The sequence below is a fragment of the Osmia bicornis genome, chromosome 3 (genome assembly GCF_907164935.1).
Source record: "Osmia bicornis bicornis chromosome 3, iOsmBic2.1, whole genome shotgun sequence".
Classification (NCBI taxonomy): domain Eukaryota; kingdom Metazoa; phylum Arthropoda; class Insecta; order Hymenoptera; family Megachilidae; genus Osmia; species Osmia bicornis.
The window spans coordinates 11816557-11835166 of NC_060218.1; the positions used below are offsets into that span (position 1 = coordinate 11816557).

Sequence of the window (18610 nt, forward strand, 5' to 3'; positions counted from 1 at the left end):
AGGATAGTATAGATTTTATTCAGTGCATAAAATAAGTTAAAATGTTAACAACTTTTTAAATAATAGGATCTGATTGAAACGAAGTACCTACATTTAACTAAAATCACAACTTTGAGTTTGATTTTTAAAAAATGCCACCACTTGCCGGATGTTTAATTATTACTACAGGAAAGAGTGAACCTTCCTCTATAAGAATCCGAAAAAATTGGGTGTATATGTATATTCGTCATCTAAAACTTTATTTCGGTTTAATAAGTGTTCAATGTTCAATAAAAATGTAATAGATTGGTATAGATCATAAGAAATATAAATAAATATATTATGATAACACATGTCTTGTCATTTTTTAATTATTATATCCATTTCTCTTACAGTTATTAACAGTTTTAAGTCAAATTTTTGTTAAATAACATAAAATATGTCTAACAAGTGAAGGATATTGAACGCGCTACAGTTTATACATGAATACCTTGGCAGTCTGTAGTTCAATATGATTTATATTGATACAACTTAAGTACCATAATGTAGGTAGAAACTTCCCAAAATTTCATTAAAATATTTTCAATAGAACAGAAGTTACAGAATTTTGATCGCCAAAAGCCGTTTTGTCCCACTGTGCGTCGTGTCAATTAGGACTTGTACAATCAAAGGTAACAGTCATTGAATACTAGAAGCTCACCATGTGCTATTCTGTTCCTAAGAGGTTGCAATATTTAATGCAACTTGTAAACAGTTGACAATCCCGTATTAATTTTAGTGAGTACGGTGTGCGTTACAACAAAAATAAACTCGTGAACGCTATTTCGTCATTCTCGATTTTCGTCTGACTTTTAATCCCAGAATTATCTCCTAAAATTTGTCCCATCTGTCGTCAAACACCCTGTATATAAGATGAAAAAGTAAAACCTGTTAGTAAGTACAGTATACATAATGTATACAAGTATACGAGTATGTACTACCAGTATAATGTATACCTTCCTGAAAAACTTGTTATATTATAAAAATGTATCCAATTTTCTTAAAGCACTTCAACAATCACTAATAAGCGAACAATGTTTCAGAGAATGGTTGTGAAAGAAACACGTATTATAAAATCTCTTAATTTTGGAGAAAAAATACTATTTCATAAGTGTATATATCAAAAAATGAACCGTAACACATTCCTCAGACATTCAACTACTTAAAAAGTCAATCATATTACGGATTATGTAAAATTGTGTCAAATAACTCTGTTTATCTGCTCGTGTCTGCTTCTAGAGCATTCATGCTTTGTAGGTGTTTGCACATATGTGCCAACAAGTTTTTCGAAGGACCACCTTCCTTCACATACGAAGGATAGGACAAAACTATTGACTTGGTTTGGTTTCAATCACTATGTGTTTTTAATGTATTTTATAAAAAACTACTATTGTACGTGTACGTGTCTAGTACAGATCTAATCTTATTCTAACGTTTGTGCGCGAAATCGCGTACGAAGTCACCTCCGCAAGGTCGTCTTGACGGGGGTGAAAATGCAGTGATTGGTGGAAGGAGTGTCATGTTGGAGAAGGAGTTTGAAGGGGAAGTTATACAGAGGTGCCCAGTTAGACGTCCGCATTTTTGCCCACATAAGAGTCCGTCGCTATCCCCACCAGTTCTTAGAAACAGAAGTTCCACACATGTCGAAGTTTTCACGCACGTGGAATCGCGGCCTTACAATCATGGATTCGCATGTATAGAATATAGGTATCCTACTCGCACTCATCTCTTCTCCTTTCTTCAGTTGAATTCGCAGAAGTCACCTCCCCACTTAAGCGTCCGTATTCGGTCCCGACTGTGGACGCTTAAGTGGGCACCTCTGTAGTAAGTTCCTTGTAGCCAAAATACTTCTTGATGGGTTTTTTCCATCCCCGAAGAACACTCACAAAGAATTCAGCGCGTTTTCGACTCTTGATCGTGGCAGGTAACAAAGTTAGGAAGCTCCTTGACCATAATAAAAACATGCTGGAGGTAACGGGCTAGAAATTAGAAATGCAAAACTCGAGAACTGATGTGGACAATAGATAGAAAATTAAAGTGAAAATCGCGGAGTCTTTATGGTTTCATGAGTTTATGGCTGCCATGGTGTGGTACCAACGTCCCAGCAGTGACGGTTGTAAAAAGGGCACGGCGAGACTAAGGTCTTATGGCTAGTTGGTAGTGATGTGGAAATTAAAATCTATGGCAGGCCTAAACAAACCCACTGTGCAATGGTAAAAATAACGTTTGTCCTACGGGAAACAACTTTTGACAGGCTTGTTGCAAGTCAAGGAAGTCCTGTCTGACTAACATAGAGGCAAAGGGGCTACATGCTTAGAGTAAAGAATAAATATAGAGTTAACACGTGGACAGAGATCTTGCAGTCATTATGTCAACTTAATACGATAAAAAAGTTTGACACAAAATTTCACATAACCTTGTATTCTTAATTTCTTGACAAAAACTTATAGTGGAGACAATAAGATAAAATGAAATGTTTATAATTAATACATACTAATTACAAGGATAACAATACACGTATATGTTAGCGACAGCACGTGTACAAGGATGACACATGGCAAGGTCAATACATTTGGAGCTTTGATTTGCTTTCCAAGGATATCGAAGGTACCGATTTCGGAACCCTATATCTCTGCTATCGGACTTAGGTATAAACATGAAATGAAGTAGTTGACAACAACTCTTCAGTATTATTCCTCAAAACCATACAATTACGTCCGTTCTGCATTTGATAATAAATATAGATTACGAAGTAGGTTTTAATAATAGAGTCTTTTCAAGCTGTAAAATTAAAACCTGAAGCATGTGGATAACAAGTATTTTTTACTGTCATTTGACGAGATAAATACACAACAGAAAGTATTAAGTACTAATCGTAAGTACTAGTATGAAATTAATTTCATAAATGGGAAATTCTATGGCAGGTACCTACCATGCTACGTATAAATGCATCGTGGAAAGTGCCGATCAGGTATTCTCCTACAAAGTATTGCACTTAAGTGTTGCATTCAATATGAAATAAAAACTGTTTCGATTGATTATGACAGATTATTTCAAAATTTGTCAATGTTTTCACGTTTTGGTTGCAACTTTTATTCAAGTAATGTTAATAATAATTCAGAAATTTGTGAAAATGCTGGATGGTTTGTAGAATACGCACGTGTAATACAAAGAGCACTCATAACTAGTGGGAAAATAAATATTAAATAGATAATTAAAACTGGAAACAAACGTTATCGAGATAGATTAACTGACAAAACAAAACAACGCAAAATATAAAGCAAACGGAAAACGTTTCTAATTGTAAGTAAAATGATAGATAAAATGGACTCGATGTCAGAGGAAATTCACAGAGTGAAGAAAGAAATGAAGGAAACGCGGAAAGAATACATAGAGGTAATAAGCTTAATTAAAGAAATTGCAACGATAAGGAAGGAAATGGAACAAAAGGAACTGAAGTAGACGAAAAAGTGGAAAAACCGGGAAGAAATAATAAAATCATTAGAAGGGACAGAAGAGAGTAAGAAAAGGAAGGAGAAAAGATGTAGTATTATCATCAAAAGCCTAAACATAAAAACAAAGATCAAAGAAATAGATAAAATCATTTTTAACAAAAAAAAATCGGACTTTGAAATGCACTAAAAAGTGTAAAATAATTTCTATTTCATTTATACCAATATTCCACAGCAATTGATAAAATCTACTTAGACGTTAAATAGGATACTAAATACATTTCAAACTTTTCGGTTCCTCAGCGTCCCGCCTAATGCAGTTGCTTTAAGGGCACAGACTCCTTGTGCCATGACCTGTATGCGTGCACGTACACAATCAACGGAAAGCATGCACGTATACGCCATGTGTGAGAGAGACACTCGATTTCGTAGATTCCATTTTTCGTACCTCGCTACAGGTCGGTCAGGTCCGCTTTAACGCTAATAAACACCATACGTTGAGAAAAATGGAATTTTCGAAACTGTACGATTGAGACAGACGCTGTTGTAAGCAAACAACATGGCTGCCGAATGCTGCGTTCGGCTACATTTTAGCGAATATTGGACGATTTAATCGTTTTTTCACTGATAACAGAGCTGACCAACTTTCCTTGAACTAGCACAATATCACTGAAATTCGATTTTTCACAATTTATCACTTCTGGAAGACGTAAAATGGAATCTACGATTTGCATGCATCAGACGTCAAATAGACATAAGAATAGTTCACTGATTCTCCGTCAGAGGCACTGATAGTATATTTGACCACGTTATCATCAGGGTCGATAAAAACACAAATCAGTCGATAACTATAAATTCTAATTTGACACCACAAACGGCTACGCGAATATAGCCACAAGTAAGGCATAGTTGCCGCAACGTATTAAAACTTCTGTCACGCTGTTCACACCTGTTACAATTCTAATCATCAGCACAATGAATCAGCTCGAGCTGATAAAGAGGTCTGAGAATGAAACAATACATAATGTGTGGCAAACCACAAAACTGTTTTATTAATATTTATAATCATGGTTTTTTATCAATGAAAAATATAGAGATATGCCAGAGAAATGAATTATAAAACTTGCACATTTCGACGGGCGACGGGCGGCCAATTATTGTTGATATATATTGATAATATTTCAATAAATAAATACTGTATATATAGATCAATTTACATCTGTTTATTTTCCATTCCTTTTCTGAAATTATTAATGCCATGTAGTTTTTATTCGTATAAGTTTTATAGTCGCGTACATTATGTGTATTACAGTCTCATTGAATCTGTCGTGGCGTGTGACTCGAACATATGTATTTCCGCCGATCGGTACTACGTTGTTTCATTCATGATACTCCTTCTGTTTCTATCGCGCTGTCCTTTTCTATGTCCGCCTGGAATCAAAATCTCATTCGGCTCGAGCGAATTCATTTTGCTAGATGGTCAGGATTGTCACAGACGTGGCAACACCGCGACAGAACTCTCAAATGATGTGATTCGACAACTACGCCACCACACTTTCGTTTCTTATTTTGCATAATGGCGTTAGATGTCACACCGTCAAATGTCGAATTTATCAATTATATGTTTTCACGATTGCCCGATTCTTTCCAGTGGCGCTTACATCGATTTGGAGGAGGCCTCGAAGGAGTCTGTGCCCTTAAGTCCTGATGCGGAGCGCCACTGTCGGTACTTCGTGTCTCGCGAAGATATTACACTTTCTGGCTTGATAAAAAAATAGATGTTGCAACTTTCTCTGGATAGTTTTTCAAGATAAAAATCTGCTCTATCGCGTGGTATAATTCGATTTTACGCTGGACCTCTACTTTTTCAGATAAGTAGAAAAATATCCTAAAAAATTGGTGCCAAATCGGGGTCCCTCCGCGTTCAATGATCGTTTAAACATATTTAAACATTTACAATGTATTAAAGATAGGTATCGTTGTATCCAGGAAAGTCTACAGAATCTTTTAGTATAAATAGAATTTCAGTATCTTTTATAATTACGTCAGAAAATTTGTTTAAATCTGAAAAATATCATTTTTTTTCAAAATCAAATATCTCAAAAACATGCAGATTCGTAATCAGCGTACAAAACACTATAAGAATCACCCAGTGAGAATCGGAAAACAAATTCACTGTTGGACAGTGGTTATCAGTTATCGTACGTCATATATTTCTACCCACCATTTATATGATCGTAAAATATAATAAGAAGCAAGCTGTAGAGGGGAATAATACACATTATTAAAAATCTCTCTAGACCTAGTGAGCTGCGCGAGTTAAGTATGGTCTCTCGTGAACTGCAGTATAGTGCATGTATATCAGGAGTGCTGCCAATTTCTGATATAATCGTTACAATTACAAATGTTTTCAGCCGGCTCTATAACGTTCCGCTTTTCCTCTTACGACTTATTAATTACCAAGTTTGCCATACCGCAATCAAATCGTTATTGGCATGTTAGAAGATCACGATCGATCAGAGGTTCTCGGGTAAGTGCCGTGTCTTTTGACACAGTCTTCTTGCCAGAGGGTCCCCGGACCCTCCCCACTTCGTGGCGAGATCCTTTATTTCAAATCCTTATCTTTCTGCACGCGCCATGCAGCACCATGACTTTGGGTCATCGGCCACACGCGCATTTCTTTGAAACTCGGCGATCGAACTCTCTATCGCCGTTCCATAAACAACACGTTCGCGACTCTTAGAATTCGTCGCACCTTGTCGTCGGATCGCAAATAACAAGGCTGGGTTATTTAGTTGAGAGTTTATTCTTCAATATACAGACGTTTCTTGTACTCTTAACGTTGAACTAAGACTGCCTGCTCTTCCAGAGAGCTTGCCTTTATACTTGGCATTGGGGTGTGGTGGTCGAGTAGTAGGGAGGTTTTTGCAGGAAGGGACGTTTTTAGGCGGGAAAAGCGCGAGCCGGAGTCACGTACGAGTCCGGTGGCTGGATTCTTAAAGGAAGTCGTAAATTTTGCGGTTACAAGGTTTTTGGATTTTAGGGTAGGATCGATAATGATCCGATCCCGATAAACTAGTCCCAAATTCCGGGACTGAGAGTGATGTGACAGGGGTTGGAAAAGTTATATGGGTCCTTTCTCTGAATTCGGGAAAACAAGGGAAGTCTCTAAAGATGACTATCTTTAAGGGTTACTCGACACCTCCCCCCTACGAAAGGACTTTTGTCTAGGTTCTAGACAAACGGTCGCGGAATGTAGGGTTTAACGTGCTGGGTGCGATTGGAACCGCTGAGTAATCTACATGTAGTGTAGGCGCTTGGTTATTAAAACTACAATGGTTGTAACAATTGCCTATAAGTGTTCTAATTACGCTAATTATCGCTTTGAATAATCCTATCTTATTAAGGAAGACGAACAGTAGACCAGAGAGTGCCACGTAACCGGCGTAGGAAAGGTATTCGTAAAATTTTTCGGACCAAGTTCTTAGACGCCGCCGATGGAATGTTTTATCGGTTATGTCTTGTAATTCTTCTACTGTTCGTCCGATGGATTGTAAGTCTTCCGCTTCTACATGAGGTTCGTATATTAGATTCGGCGGAATGTCGCTTTCTGAGACGTTCAAATTTGGTGTTCTCGATGCTACGCTCACTATTTGGAAATATTCGGTTTTGTTGTTACCTATAATGTTAACCGGTTTCAAAGTGGCCGAAAGCGATATTCCTTTACAATCCGGCGCTAGTGTTAGCACGAAATTATGAGTAAGTTCTACGTGTCTGGGGATTTTATCCGCGCAGAGAATGTGTAATACTTCTGGTTTCGGAGCGATCCCGATCCATCTGTTTCCTGCTTTCAACTGGATCCAGACGGTGTTTTGGATTCGCGTGTACTTGGTTTCGCAATCGCCTGAGTCGTGTTTAGTAAGTATGCTAGTGAGACAGTTGTCTTGAATGTGTGTAGAATAGTCGGGTGCGTACCGCTTTACAATCAGTTGGTCGTTCAGTTTCTTTGCACTAGATACCTCGGTCATAGTAATTGGTGCGAAGACGAGACGAAGCGAGTCTAAAAGAATAAGTCTTTGTTGTGTATTCACTATGGAATGAAACATCCATCCGTGGGTAGGAAGGGAAATAACTTTAACTAAGTTGTAGACTTGTTCTTCCAGTAAAGGGATCTTAATTTCTAGTAATGCGCGTTTGCCATTGAGTGCGATGTTGATCTCGCAAATATCAACCAAGGCCATGTAATACGTTTCTTTAAGAGGAACGGGAAAGTTATCGACGTGCTCGTGTCGACGAAGAATGTCGAATAGTCGTTCGGGTGACAATATGTAAGGTTTTATTACTCCGTGTTTGGCGTCGAACGTCAGGTCTTCTATGTTTCTAACCTGTTCGCGTAATTTGGTGAGATCTGATTCGAGATCGAAGATTATTTCGTTGATTTGTATGTTCATCTCGTTTGCTTTCGTTAGATCTCGTAGTTTATTAAATTGCGCGTTTACCATTTCTATCTGGGTATGCGTTTTATTAAAGACTTCGGTATTAGCCTTCAGGGCGTTGAGTATGATACTCGTTTGATTTCGCACATAATGAATCGTCTTGTCATTGTTAGCGTACAATTTGTCTAATTCATTGTTATAATATGCGGCGTCGGTCGTGTCAAGCGTGCCGAAGAGCGTTTTGCTTACTGCTCCTACGAAATCGAAGATTCCCCGCCGGACACGCGAGGAGCTGCTTTCTATACCTGCAGTGTACAGTGCATTGCGTAGCTCTCCCCGAATGTGGTCGAAGTCTTTTAATCGTTTAACAAGTCGGTCGCGCGAAGAACAAGTGAATCGGCTGCCCATTACTTCTTTAATACATAAACCAGTCAACACGCGTTGGTAAAGATCTTCTATGTACTTGAGGTCGCCATCGATATGAGCGAAGTCGTACCCGACAACTATTTTCCATTGCTCGTGGAATATCCGGACTACATCTAAATGTTCGAGGAAGATCGTTTCCTGATCGTTCAGAGTGGAGAGATGATATTTTTCGTCGTTGAGTTCGTTCGCGATTACCAAATTCGTAGCCACAATCGTCAGCAAAAGTGGGGCAATCATGAATTTCCTGCTATGTTCCATGATCTGAAATTGGTTGTTTAAAGATTTTGACGTTTGTTCTATGGTGAGTGGTTGGTTTTCCATATTCATTTATTCTGACGGAATGATTGTCTATTGTCTCGATGACCTCGAAAGGTCCTCGCCACTTTTCTTCCAGTGGTTTAGCATTATAATGTCGTATAAGGACGAGGTTACCCCTGTGGATGGGTTCAAGGTGATCGTAAGATGTGGAAGGTTGTTGCGTTTGGAGATTATTAATTGTCTCGATTATTTTGTTTTCGTGCTGTAGCTTAAGATTGTCGATCTGTTGCTGAAGGGTTAGGTATTCGTCCTGTTCGTCGAGGATGCTGTTAGGTTCGTAACCTAATTGCAATTCGAATGGTGTATATCCCGTGTTACGATTGATCGTGCAGTTATAACTAAGCATGGCTTTCGGTAGGAGAAGGTCCCACGGGTTTTCGGCGGTTTGATAGCATCTAATATATTCTTTTAAAATTACATGTGATCTCTCGTTCTTGCCGTTTGATTGAGGATGGTAGACAGACGTAAGGGTATGTCCCGATCTCATGAGATTGCAAAATTCTGTGAATTCTTGCGACGTAAATTCCTTTGCGTTGTCAGTGAGTATTTGTTTAGGTTTTCCGAATATTCGTAGCCATGAAGCCCAAACGGCTTGTATAATGGCCGCAGTAGACTTATCTGTTAGAGGTTCGCACATGATGTACCGCGTCAAGTAATCCTGAATTACCAGTATGTATTTGTTTTTCCGTGAGGTCTCGTCTAGCGGTCCTACAATATCTAACGAGATTTTATCGTTCGGTTTCACGGGAATGTCAGTCGCCTGTGGTATATAAGTCTGTCGTTTCGTGTCTTTATTCCTTTGACAGATTTCGCATTGCTCTATATACTTTTTCACGTCGCGGGTGATATTTGGCCATTCGAATTGCCTGCGGATTTTTTGCAATGTTTTGTCGTAGGCATAGTGCCCGCCGAACAATGAGTCGTGTGCTAGCCTAATTACTTCCTTAGTGTCGATAGGGATTGGTCGGGAAAGGTAAACTTCCAGGTCGCGATTCAGTTTAGATAGAAGAGTGGCGACTTGAGTGTCGTGATTTCTGTCCTGAATTACGTTAATCTTGTCTCCGCTGTTTAATGCCTGTGTAAAGGTTTGAAGTTTAAACCTATCGGTTTCGTGAGGGGATAGGTAGGTTTTGTCTTTTTCTACTACCTCTGGAGGTGTCTCTGTGTAAATGATGGTGGGGGCATCTTTACGGTAGCCGTGGCGGATGGTAACCTGGGAACGGATTGTAGGTGCCGTTGGGACGGCAGGATCCGGTGTTCCAATCAGGTTTTTTATAAAATCATCATCTTCCGTTGTACTTTGAGGATTGTTAGAGTAGTATGCTAAGTACTTGTCTAGTTCGTCTCCTACAGCGTCTCGTTGTGCGATTCTAATTTTACTTCTGGAAAGTGCGTCGGCGTTAGTATTAATCTTTCCGGGTTTATAAATTATTTCGTAGTCGTATTCTAGTAATTTTAGACGCCATCGCATCAGCCGAGAGTTCGGGTCTTTAACATTCATTAGCCACACGAGCGGTCTGTGATCTGTCACGATGGTGAATTTGCGCCCGTACAAATATTGGTGAAAATGTTTCGTTCCCCAGACGATAGCTAATAGTTCCTTTTCCGTGGTGGTATATCGAGTCTCTGCATTATTTAGGGCGCGCGACGCGTACGCGACTGGTCTGTCCGAACCGATCGGGCCTTGGGATAGAACGGCACCGAGCGCGTGATTACTCGCGTCCGTAGTGAGTACGAACGGCTCTTCCCAATTAGGGTATTGTAAAATGGGCTGAGTTGTTAGAGCGTTGCAAAGGTTTTCGAAGGCCATTTGCTGCTCGTTAGTCCAACGGAATTCGATATCTTTTCTTAATAGTTGGTTGAGCGGCTTGGCTGTTTTGGCGAAATCCTTTACAAACTTCCTGTAATAGCCGCACAGTCCTAGGAACTGTTTGATTTCTTTCGCGTTTTTCGGTACCGGGTAGTTTCTGACTTTGTCGATTCTACTAGGATTTGGTTTTACGCCGTCGGCTGATATAACGTGCCCTAAGTATTCTAGTTCCGGCTTCAAATATTCGCACTTGTCCGGTTGGAGCTTCAAACCGCATTGCCGTAAACGTTCGAACAGGGTTTTTAAATTTTTATTGTGTTCTTCTAACGTTCGGCCGAAGACAACTATGTCATCGATGTATACGAGACAATTGCTGCCAACTAGGCCACGCAATCCGCGATTCATAACCCTTTGGAACGTAGGAGGCGCGTTTTTTAACCCGAAGGGCATCCGTACGAATTCGTAGTGTCCGTCTTTGTCCGAAAAAGCTGTCTTATGTATGTCTTTCTCGTTGATTCCTATCTGGTGAAACCCTGAAGCGAGGTCGAAGGCCGAGAAATATTTCGCGTTTCCGAGTTTGTCTAGTATTTCGTCTATGTTAGGGATCGGATACGAATCTTTGATGGTTTTTTCGTTTAATTTTCTGTAATCGATGACTAGTCGCCACTTTCGTTTCCCGGACGCGTCTGATTTTTTCGGCACGATCCATAGCGGGCTGTTATATGGACTGTCGCTGTCCCTAATAATGCCTTTTTCTAACATGTCAGCTATCTGTCGTTTGATTTCATCTTGGTGGATCGGAGGATATCTATATTGTTTGGTGTGTATAGGCGTTTCGTCCGTTGTTTTAATTTCATGTTCCAGGATTGAGGTTTTGGGAAGGTGGTCATTCGGAAGTAGGAAAACGTCGTGATAGCTAGAGATAATTTCCCATACCTCGTCCCTACCTTCCGTTAAATGGTCTAAGCGAGTGTTTTCTTTTAGTACTGTTAACCTTTCGTCCGTTTTGCTATCATTATTAATATGGAACACCAATCGCTCATCGAATTCCTCGATGGATTCGATTTGAGTTTTTAGGAGATCAGAAAGAATTGGTTGTCCGTTCGTATCGACTTTCGTGATTGCTCCGGTCCCCGATATAAAATTGACGAGTACCGTTTTGTTACTGCAATTATGGCTCGAATTTTTACATCGTTTTGTGATGTTCCCGACCTTGAATTCGTTACACGAAAGAGAGAAGTTATGATCAAACAAAAAGTCCGCTCCTAGTATGCCGTCTTGAATTATAGGCGAATTATCATCTACCACTTGGAATCTATTACATTTCTCATTAAAGGGAACGAGGACCGAATACAAGGTGTCGGTGGTATCGTTCGTAATACCCCTAAGCGTGAGGGGCGCGCCTTTATATAGCGTTTCATCGGCTATCTGTTTTTCTTTAATTATAGAGATTTCGCTACCTGTATCGATGAGGAAGGTAGTCGGTCGGAGCCCTGGCAATTCTAGTTGAACAAACGGGGAAGAGTCCACGCGATGCTCCTCTGTTGCTGTTGGCCTGGCGTTCCCGATGGTGACCGTCCGTCCGGCGGTTGGGCGTTCGGCGGAGCCCAATGAAAATTTCGTTGTTGTCCGGTTGATCGTCCTGATTGATCTCTCTGCTTCGTCCGGCATTCTGGTTCCGTGTGCCCTCGTCGTTTGCAATAGTTGCACTCCTTATTTCTCCAGTCCGGGATTGAGTTCCTCTGGATTTCGGGGCGTTGTTCCCTTGGTCTTCTTGGGTCCCTCGGTAGTTGCCACATTCGCAATTGCTGTTGCATGTATTGCAACTCCATGTCGTACATGCGTGCGGCTTCGAAGGCTTGGTTGAGGGTCTCCAGTTGCTGACTGAACAGGTACTGCGAGATTTCTGGCCTGGCATTGCGTCGGAAGCACTGAATGCCTTCCTCGTTGCATATTATCTCCTTTATGTCAATATACGTTTGTAGTCTTCTCTCGGAGTTTACGGCCGTCAACAATTCGTCTTGTATCTGGGAGAATCGATGTATGAAGTCGTTTATCGGTTCGTTCGGTCTTTGTTTGCATGAGTCGCGCTTGGTTTTCAATGCTGATGTATCGACCGTTTTTCCGTACATGAAGCGAATTTTTTCTACTAGCTTCGGTATGGTCGTGATGGTGTCTGGGCGTATCGTTGAGGCGGCGCGTCCTTTTAATTTCTGCGACATGATCGCCAGCAGTAGCAACGCATGCTGGTTTGGATGCAGCATGGAGGAGACTTTGATAACTGTGTTAATGAATATCTCTGTATTGCTTCCGTCGAAATCCGGAATTAACGGTAGGCACTGCTTATATTTTTCGATCGCGTAACCTCCAAATGTTTCGTTAGAAGGGGTTGGTTGGACGTTCGCTGATGTTTGCCCGGCTGGTCCAGATTCTTCTAATGCTCTAAGTCTATCGGAGACTTGCAGAAGTTTTTCGGCTAATAGGTTCATATCTACTTGGACGCGATTCGGGCTTTGCGCTCTTGACATCGTGTCGTGTGGAGCAGTCACGTAGTCGATAGGAAGGTCGGACAGAGTATCAGTAGAGAGACTTACGTCGGTTTTGCTTAGTCGCCAGCGAGTCCACTTGTCGTCCAGCTTGCGTGTTTGTTGAGATCCTCCGGGTTCTTTTCAGGATACTCCAACGATTCCTCCTCGGAGGATATCTAGTTCAGCTAGAAGATTTTCCGTTGGTTGAAGTCCGCAGACAGTATCCCACCGCTGCCACCAATTTATGTCGTCGGATCGCAAATAACAAGGCTGGGTTATTTAGTTGAGAGTTTATTCTTCAATATACAGACGTTTCTTGTACTCTTAACGTTGAACTAAGACTGCCTGCTCTTCCAGAGAGCTTGCCTTTATACTTGGCATTGGGGTGTGGTGGTCGAGTAGTAGGGAGGTTTTTTGCAGGAAGGGACGTTTTTAGGCGGGAAAAGCGCGAGCCGGAGTCACGTACGAGTCCGGTGGCTGGATTCTTAAAGGAAGTCGTAAATTTTGCGGTTACAAGGTTTTTGGATTTTAGGGTAGGATCGATAATGATCCGATCCCGATAAACTAGTCCCAAATTCCGGGACTGAGAGTGATGTGACAGGGGTTGGAAAAGTTATATGGGTCCTTTCTCTGAATTCGGGAAAACAAGGGAAGTCTCTAAAGATGATTATCTTTAAGGGTTACTCGACAACATCAAGTATCAACTACTGCCAGCCTATGTCCGATGACAGACGTATGGCTCGGGGTGTCGATAGCCTAGAGAATCCTGAGAAATCCTTGAAAAGCAGGTCAAAGCCCCAAATGCAATGACCCTGCCACGTGTCAACCCTTGAACACGTGCTGACGCTAACAGGCAGCATCGTTTGTTCGGGTATTTTAAATTTTGCGCCGCCCCCGAAAACTTTGAAATGTATTTGGTATCCTATTTAACGATTAAGTAGATATTATTAATAGCTATGGAATATTGGTATAAATGAAATAGAAATTATTTGACACTTTTTAATGCATTCGAAGTCGGATTTGTTTTTTGTTAAAAATTATTTTATTTTCCACTTTTTAGTGGAACGTGCAGTATTTGTAAGATACCGTTAGGTGATTTTGCGTTTTTATTGCTTATTTATAATAATAACCATAAATCGAAAACAATATATTGACCGAATTTAAATGGTTAATAAACAACAAATCCCATAAATTTTTGCAAGTGGGATTTTGCATCGCGGATATAGCTCCTACTAAATGTGAAAGGTTTAATCGCAATCGGTACATTCCCTGCAGAGTAAACGCTGAAAGATATAAATAAAGTATTACGTTTTTTGCGATAAAAGTCGTTAGGAATTAAAAAATGCCAAATTCTTTTTGCGGGACCAATCGGGAGACATACTCTACCAGATGCAAAAGGTTCCGATCCGTTTGGTCCATCCGTATCGGCATAATCGGTGAACACATAAAAAAAAAAAAAACATACACATCGAATTAATTATCCTCCTCCTTTTCGAAGTCGGATAAAAAAGAGAACATCCTCTCTAATTGTCATTGATAGGGATTTTAATGCTAGAATAAGTGTGGAAAATCAAATAGAAGAGAAGATCGCGGAAAATACCGAATGAAACTATTGTAGGCATTCAAAGGACGAAATTATAAACAAAGCAGGTAGAATACTTTGCGAAATGATGAAGGATGCAGGTATGATAGTATTGAATGGTAGAACCAAACTGGACAATGATGGTCAATACATCTAATGTTGATAAAATGGGATTTTTGGCACAATTGATATGATCTGGATTGACATAAGCACGATATAAGAAATTGACAACTTTGAAGTCGCAACGATAGGAACCTCGGATCACTTACCAATAAAGGTTAAATTAAAAAATATGAGAGAAACAACAGTCATAGAAGAAGATGAACCAAAGATAATAAATAAACTAATCTGGGACAACAACAAGTACGATAAATATCACAAAACATTGGAGAAATAACTAGAAGGGTTAGGAATAATAGAAGAAAGCTTAAACGTAAAAATCATAACGGCAATCATAGATACAGCAAAGACACCAGGAACGTTGATAAGCAAAAAGGTTAATAAAACCAGAAACACAATAAACATGCCTTGGTATTATGAAGAATGCAACAAAGTCAGAAGGGAGATGAAGGAAGCAGCAAAAACATTCAGGGAAAACAGTGGGAATCAAGGAAGGGAAGCATTTATTGAAGCAAGGAATAGATACAGGATAACTATAAACAGAACTAAAAAAGAATATTACAGGAAACTTCAGATAGAGATTACAAATGTTAAAAACACAGCACCGTTTTGGAAGTTAGTCTAGGATACTCATACTTGGACCAGGATATATTATTATCGGAAATAAATGGAATTCTACGAGAATGCAACTCTGAATTAACAGTAAAAACAGAAAAACAAGTATGGGAATTAGTCAACTTCATTAAAGGAAGCATGAAACTAAGGGCACTCTGCCATGACGACCAAGACTAAAGAGAACTACACCAAAAATACAACAGTTAAGACTGATGATAGATATACAACTATTATATGGAATAACGACTACAGCATTGTCTTAAGTTAGAAATATATGTACATATACAGGGTGTCCCACAACTGCCTCAACTGCTAGAGTGATTCTAAACAACTTTTTCCTTTGCTAAAATGTTGGTGAAGGCTTCATTTTCGAGTTATTAACAAAAAACACTGACCAATCCGAACGCGTATAGCGCGCGAGCTCAGGGACGGCAGTGTCGACTACGAAACCGGGCCTGACGTAGGTCTCGAACGGACGCGTCCGGACGGCTTGGCATCCCGTTGGCATAGCACAATAAAACAATTGAACTGGTTGAACATTTTTAGCCGTTGTTTACAATGAATACGGAACCTAATCTCTTGTCGCCTGTCATAATGTAAAAAAGGAAATTCTAAGGATTTTAAACAACAAATAAAAATGATTGAAATGGAATAATTAATAAACGTTTGAATTAGAGACTACGTTAATGATGAAAAATTTGAAAACAATTTAAATGAAACTAACCCATTCGTTGTTCAATTAACCTGCTACGCTGAAAGCAGATAATGGCCACTGGGTCACTGTGTCGGTCCCAACCATTCGACGAGGAAACACATTCGGTAGAACAGCTGATTTCATAGTCGGACCAGTGAACTCGCCTCATTTATTGCACTTAGGTATGAATAACAGGCGGCCCCTTTCGGGGCCGAGTTTTTCACTTCAACGACGGCATAAAAGTACTATCACTTTTCACACACTTCAACCTTATTACCTGAATAATAATGAATAAGTAAACTAATGTTTACTGTACGTTCAATAAATTAAATGACAGCGCAGAATCACTACCGCTACGTTAAAGAAATTGGTGGCCCCGAAATGTGCCGATTTTTTTGATAGAGGAGGGGTTAAAGTTCTACATATCCCCTTGAACCTCGAGGAAAACTGATACACGTTTTGTTACATTGCTTTTTTCGCTCTGACACGAACGAGCCGCTAGGTTCGTGTAGCTAGTCTCCGGAAACACTGAACACTTGGTGCATTTACGGTGACACCGTAGGGCCCAATTCGTTCCCAAACTGGGTTTTTCCAAAGGGTCAATTAGCAATCGGTAAAGGCTTAACGGTACTCCAACCTGCGAAGGTTTCGTTAAATGGTTAGACCTACGGTGGCACTGCGAATACATCAAGTGTTGAGTGTTACTCGTAGTTACGGCACTGACGCGGCGAGGTAGGCATACAATGGCCGCCTGGCGGCAACGCGTCGTAGTCACGTTGTCGATGGATATTTTCTTTATTTGTTCCAACACCAAATCATACCAATATTTTCTGTGAATGGTTTCTTCATCAGAAATGTTTATAGAATGCAATCCTGTATAGTAAATTCCTGCTAGATAAAAGATTTTTCATAAAAATACAAAAATAGCGCGTACAAACTACCTACGGCACCTCTTTTTCAAACTTTGACAAGCACTTACAAATATTAAAAATCATCAAAAAATATAATTGTTCATACAGACGTATAGAGGAAAGTCTCCTCTATCTTTTGACATAAACCTGAACTTCCTCGCATTTTTAATTTTCATGTAATACTGCATTTTTTCCCACAACCACACATTTTCACAAAAATGCATGTTTCTCAACAACTGTACGTATAGGAGCAAAACGGTTTGCAGATTCGTAATCAGTGGACAAAAGCCTATAAGAATCACGTAATGGATATTGCAGATCATAGAAAAAGTTCAGATTTGTTGAACTGTGTAATTTTTCACAACGTATTAAAGAAATTTTTTTATGCAGTGGATAGGGACCGCATAAAAAAAGTCTCACTTAGAAAATATGTCAAAGCTTTACGAAATAGCGAGAAAGTGCTTTCCAAACAAAATAAATAATTAAATTACACATGGAAACATTTTTAAATATTTTAATTTTTCATTTTAAACATGGAGAAATTTTCAAAATGTAGATAATCCAACACCGTTGAGATTGACCTAATCTCGCGGCGAACTTACATATGGCGAACAGAATCTCGATATTCATATACCGCATAAAAAAAAATCGCACAAAACAAATCTTTGTGAAAAAATGAAGAAAATCTTCAAAGTCGATTTCTGACCAAACTACTCAGCGGATTTTGACCAAGTTCCCGTTTGACGATTTTTATGCTCATGGGCACATTTCAAAGGTATTATCGTGTAGTTTAACATATCCGGAAACTAGGATGCCGAAAGCACGATTTCGACCACTCCCCATAAAGCCCCATGTTAAAATCCATTAATCGATTTGGATAAAACTGGGTACAGATCATCTTGGCGGCCTATTCTATGGATTTCATGGGGTGAAAATTTGCCGGGATCATGGGGGTCAACTAACGTATTGGGTATAGCCATCTCCTTTCTCCATGAAATCAAATAAGTAACTTTTATAAGTAACTTGATAGTGCATAAATAACTGCGGTCAAGTTTAAATTGTGTTAACAATGGTGCAGAAACACTTTTATAAATGTTGTTAAATTGTAAATGTAGAAACATTTTTTGTTATTCTAATTTAAGAAGAGCCCTAATAAACATCTTTTTGTTCAGGTAATTTTGCAGAAGAAATTGATCGTGAAGCAAGAAGATTATTACAAATTCTTCCAGCGTATTATCCCGGTGTTGGACGCGTGAGTCCAGAATGTAAAAGAGACGCTGCTATTTTTTATCAAGAGCTAACGAAATTCACTTTGTGGGCCCTTAAAAGTAAGTATACTATGTACAATATATATTTGGAAATGTTTAAAATAATTTTACAAAAGGAGTTCGGTGTGAGCCATCGTAACGATAAGACGTGTTTTGGTGTCACTCGTGTTTACGTGTACAATATTCTATTAACTGTTCTCGGAGTACAAGTGCTTCGATATTATTGTGAAACAATACAGTTTCTGTATCTAAGGTAAATCAGTGTAAAAAGCCCATTGGGATATGGGCTTATTGACCTCAACGTTCGCTAAACAACTCTATACCCAGTACCACAATGTCTTCCTCTAAACTCTAAAGTATCATACGCTTATAACGTCCCAGAGATACGTCACTGCACCGACGATTAGGGAGAGCGGTTCCCTCAGAAGGCAA

The 18610-nt window shown here is 39.6% G+C and overlaps 1 protein-coding gene across 1 annotated transcript in view; it reads left to right on the plus strand.

The window, feature by feature from the left end:
- LOC114880866 (O-acyltransferase like protein-like) overlaps positions 1–18610 on the plus strand; it is a 125494-nt gene that overhangs the window by 53666 nt on the left and 53218 nt on the right. Inside the window, exon 2 of the mRNA XM_029197332.2 lies at positions 18083–18238. Within this exon, the coding sequence (XP_029053165.1) occupies positions 18083–18238 (156 nt within the window). The remainder of the gene's footprint in view (positions 1–18082; positions 18239–18610) is intronic.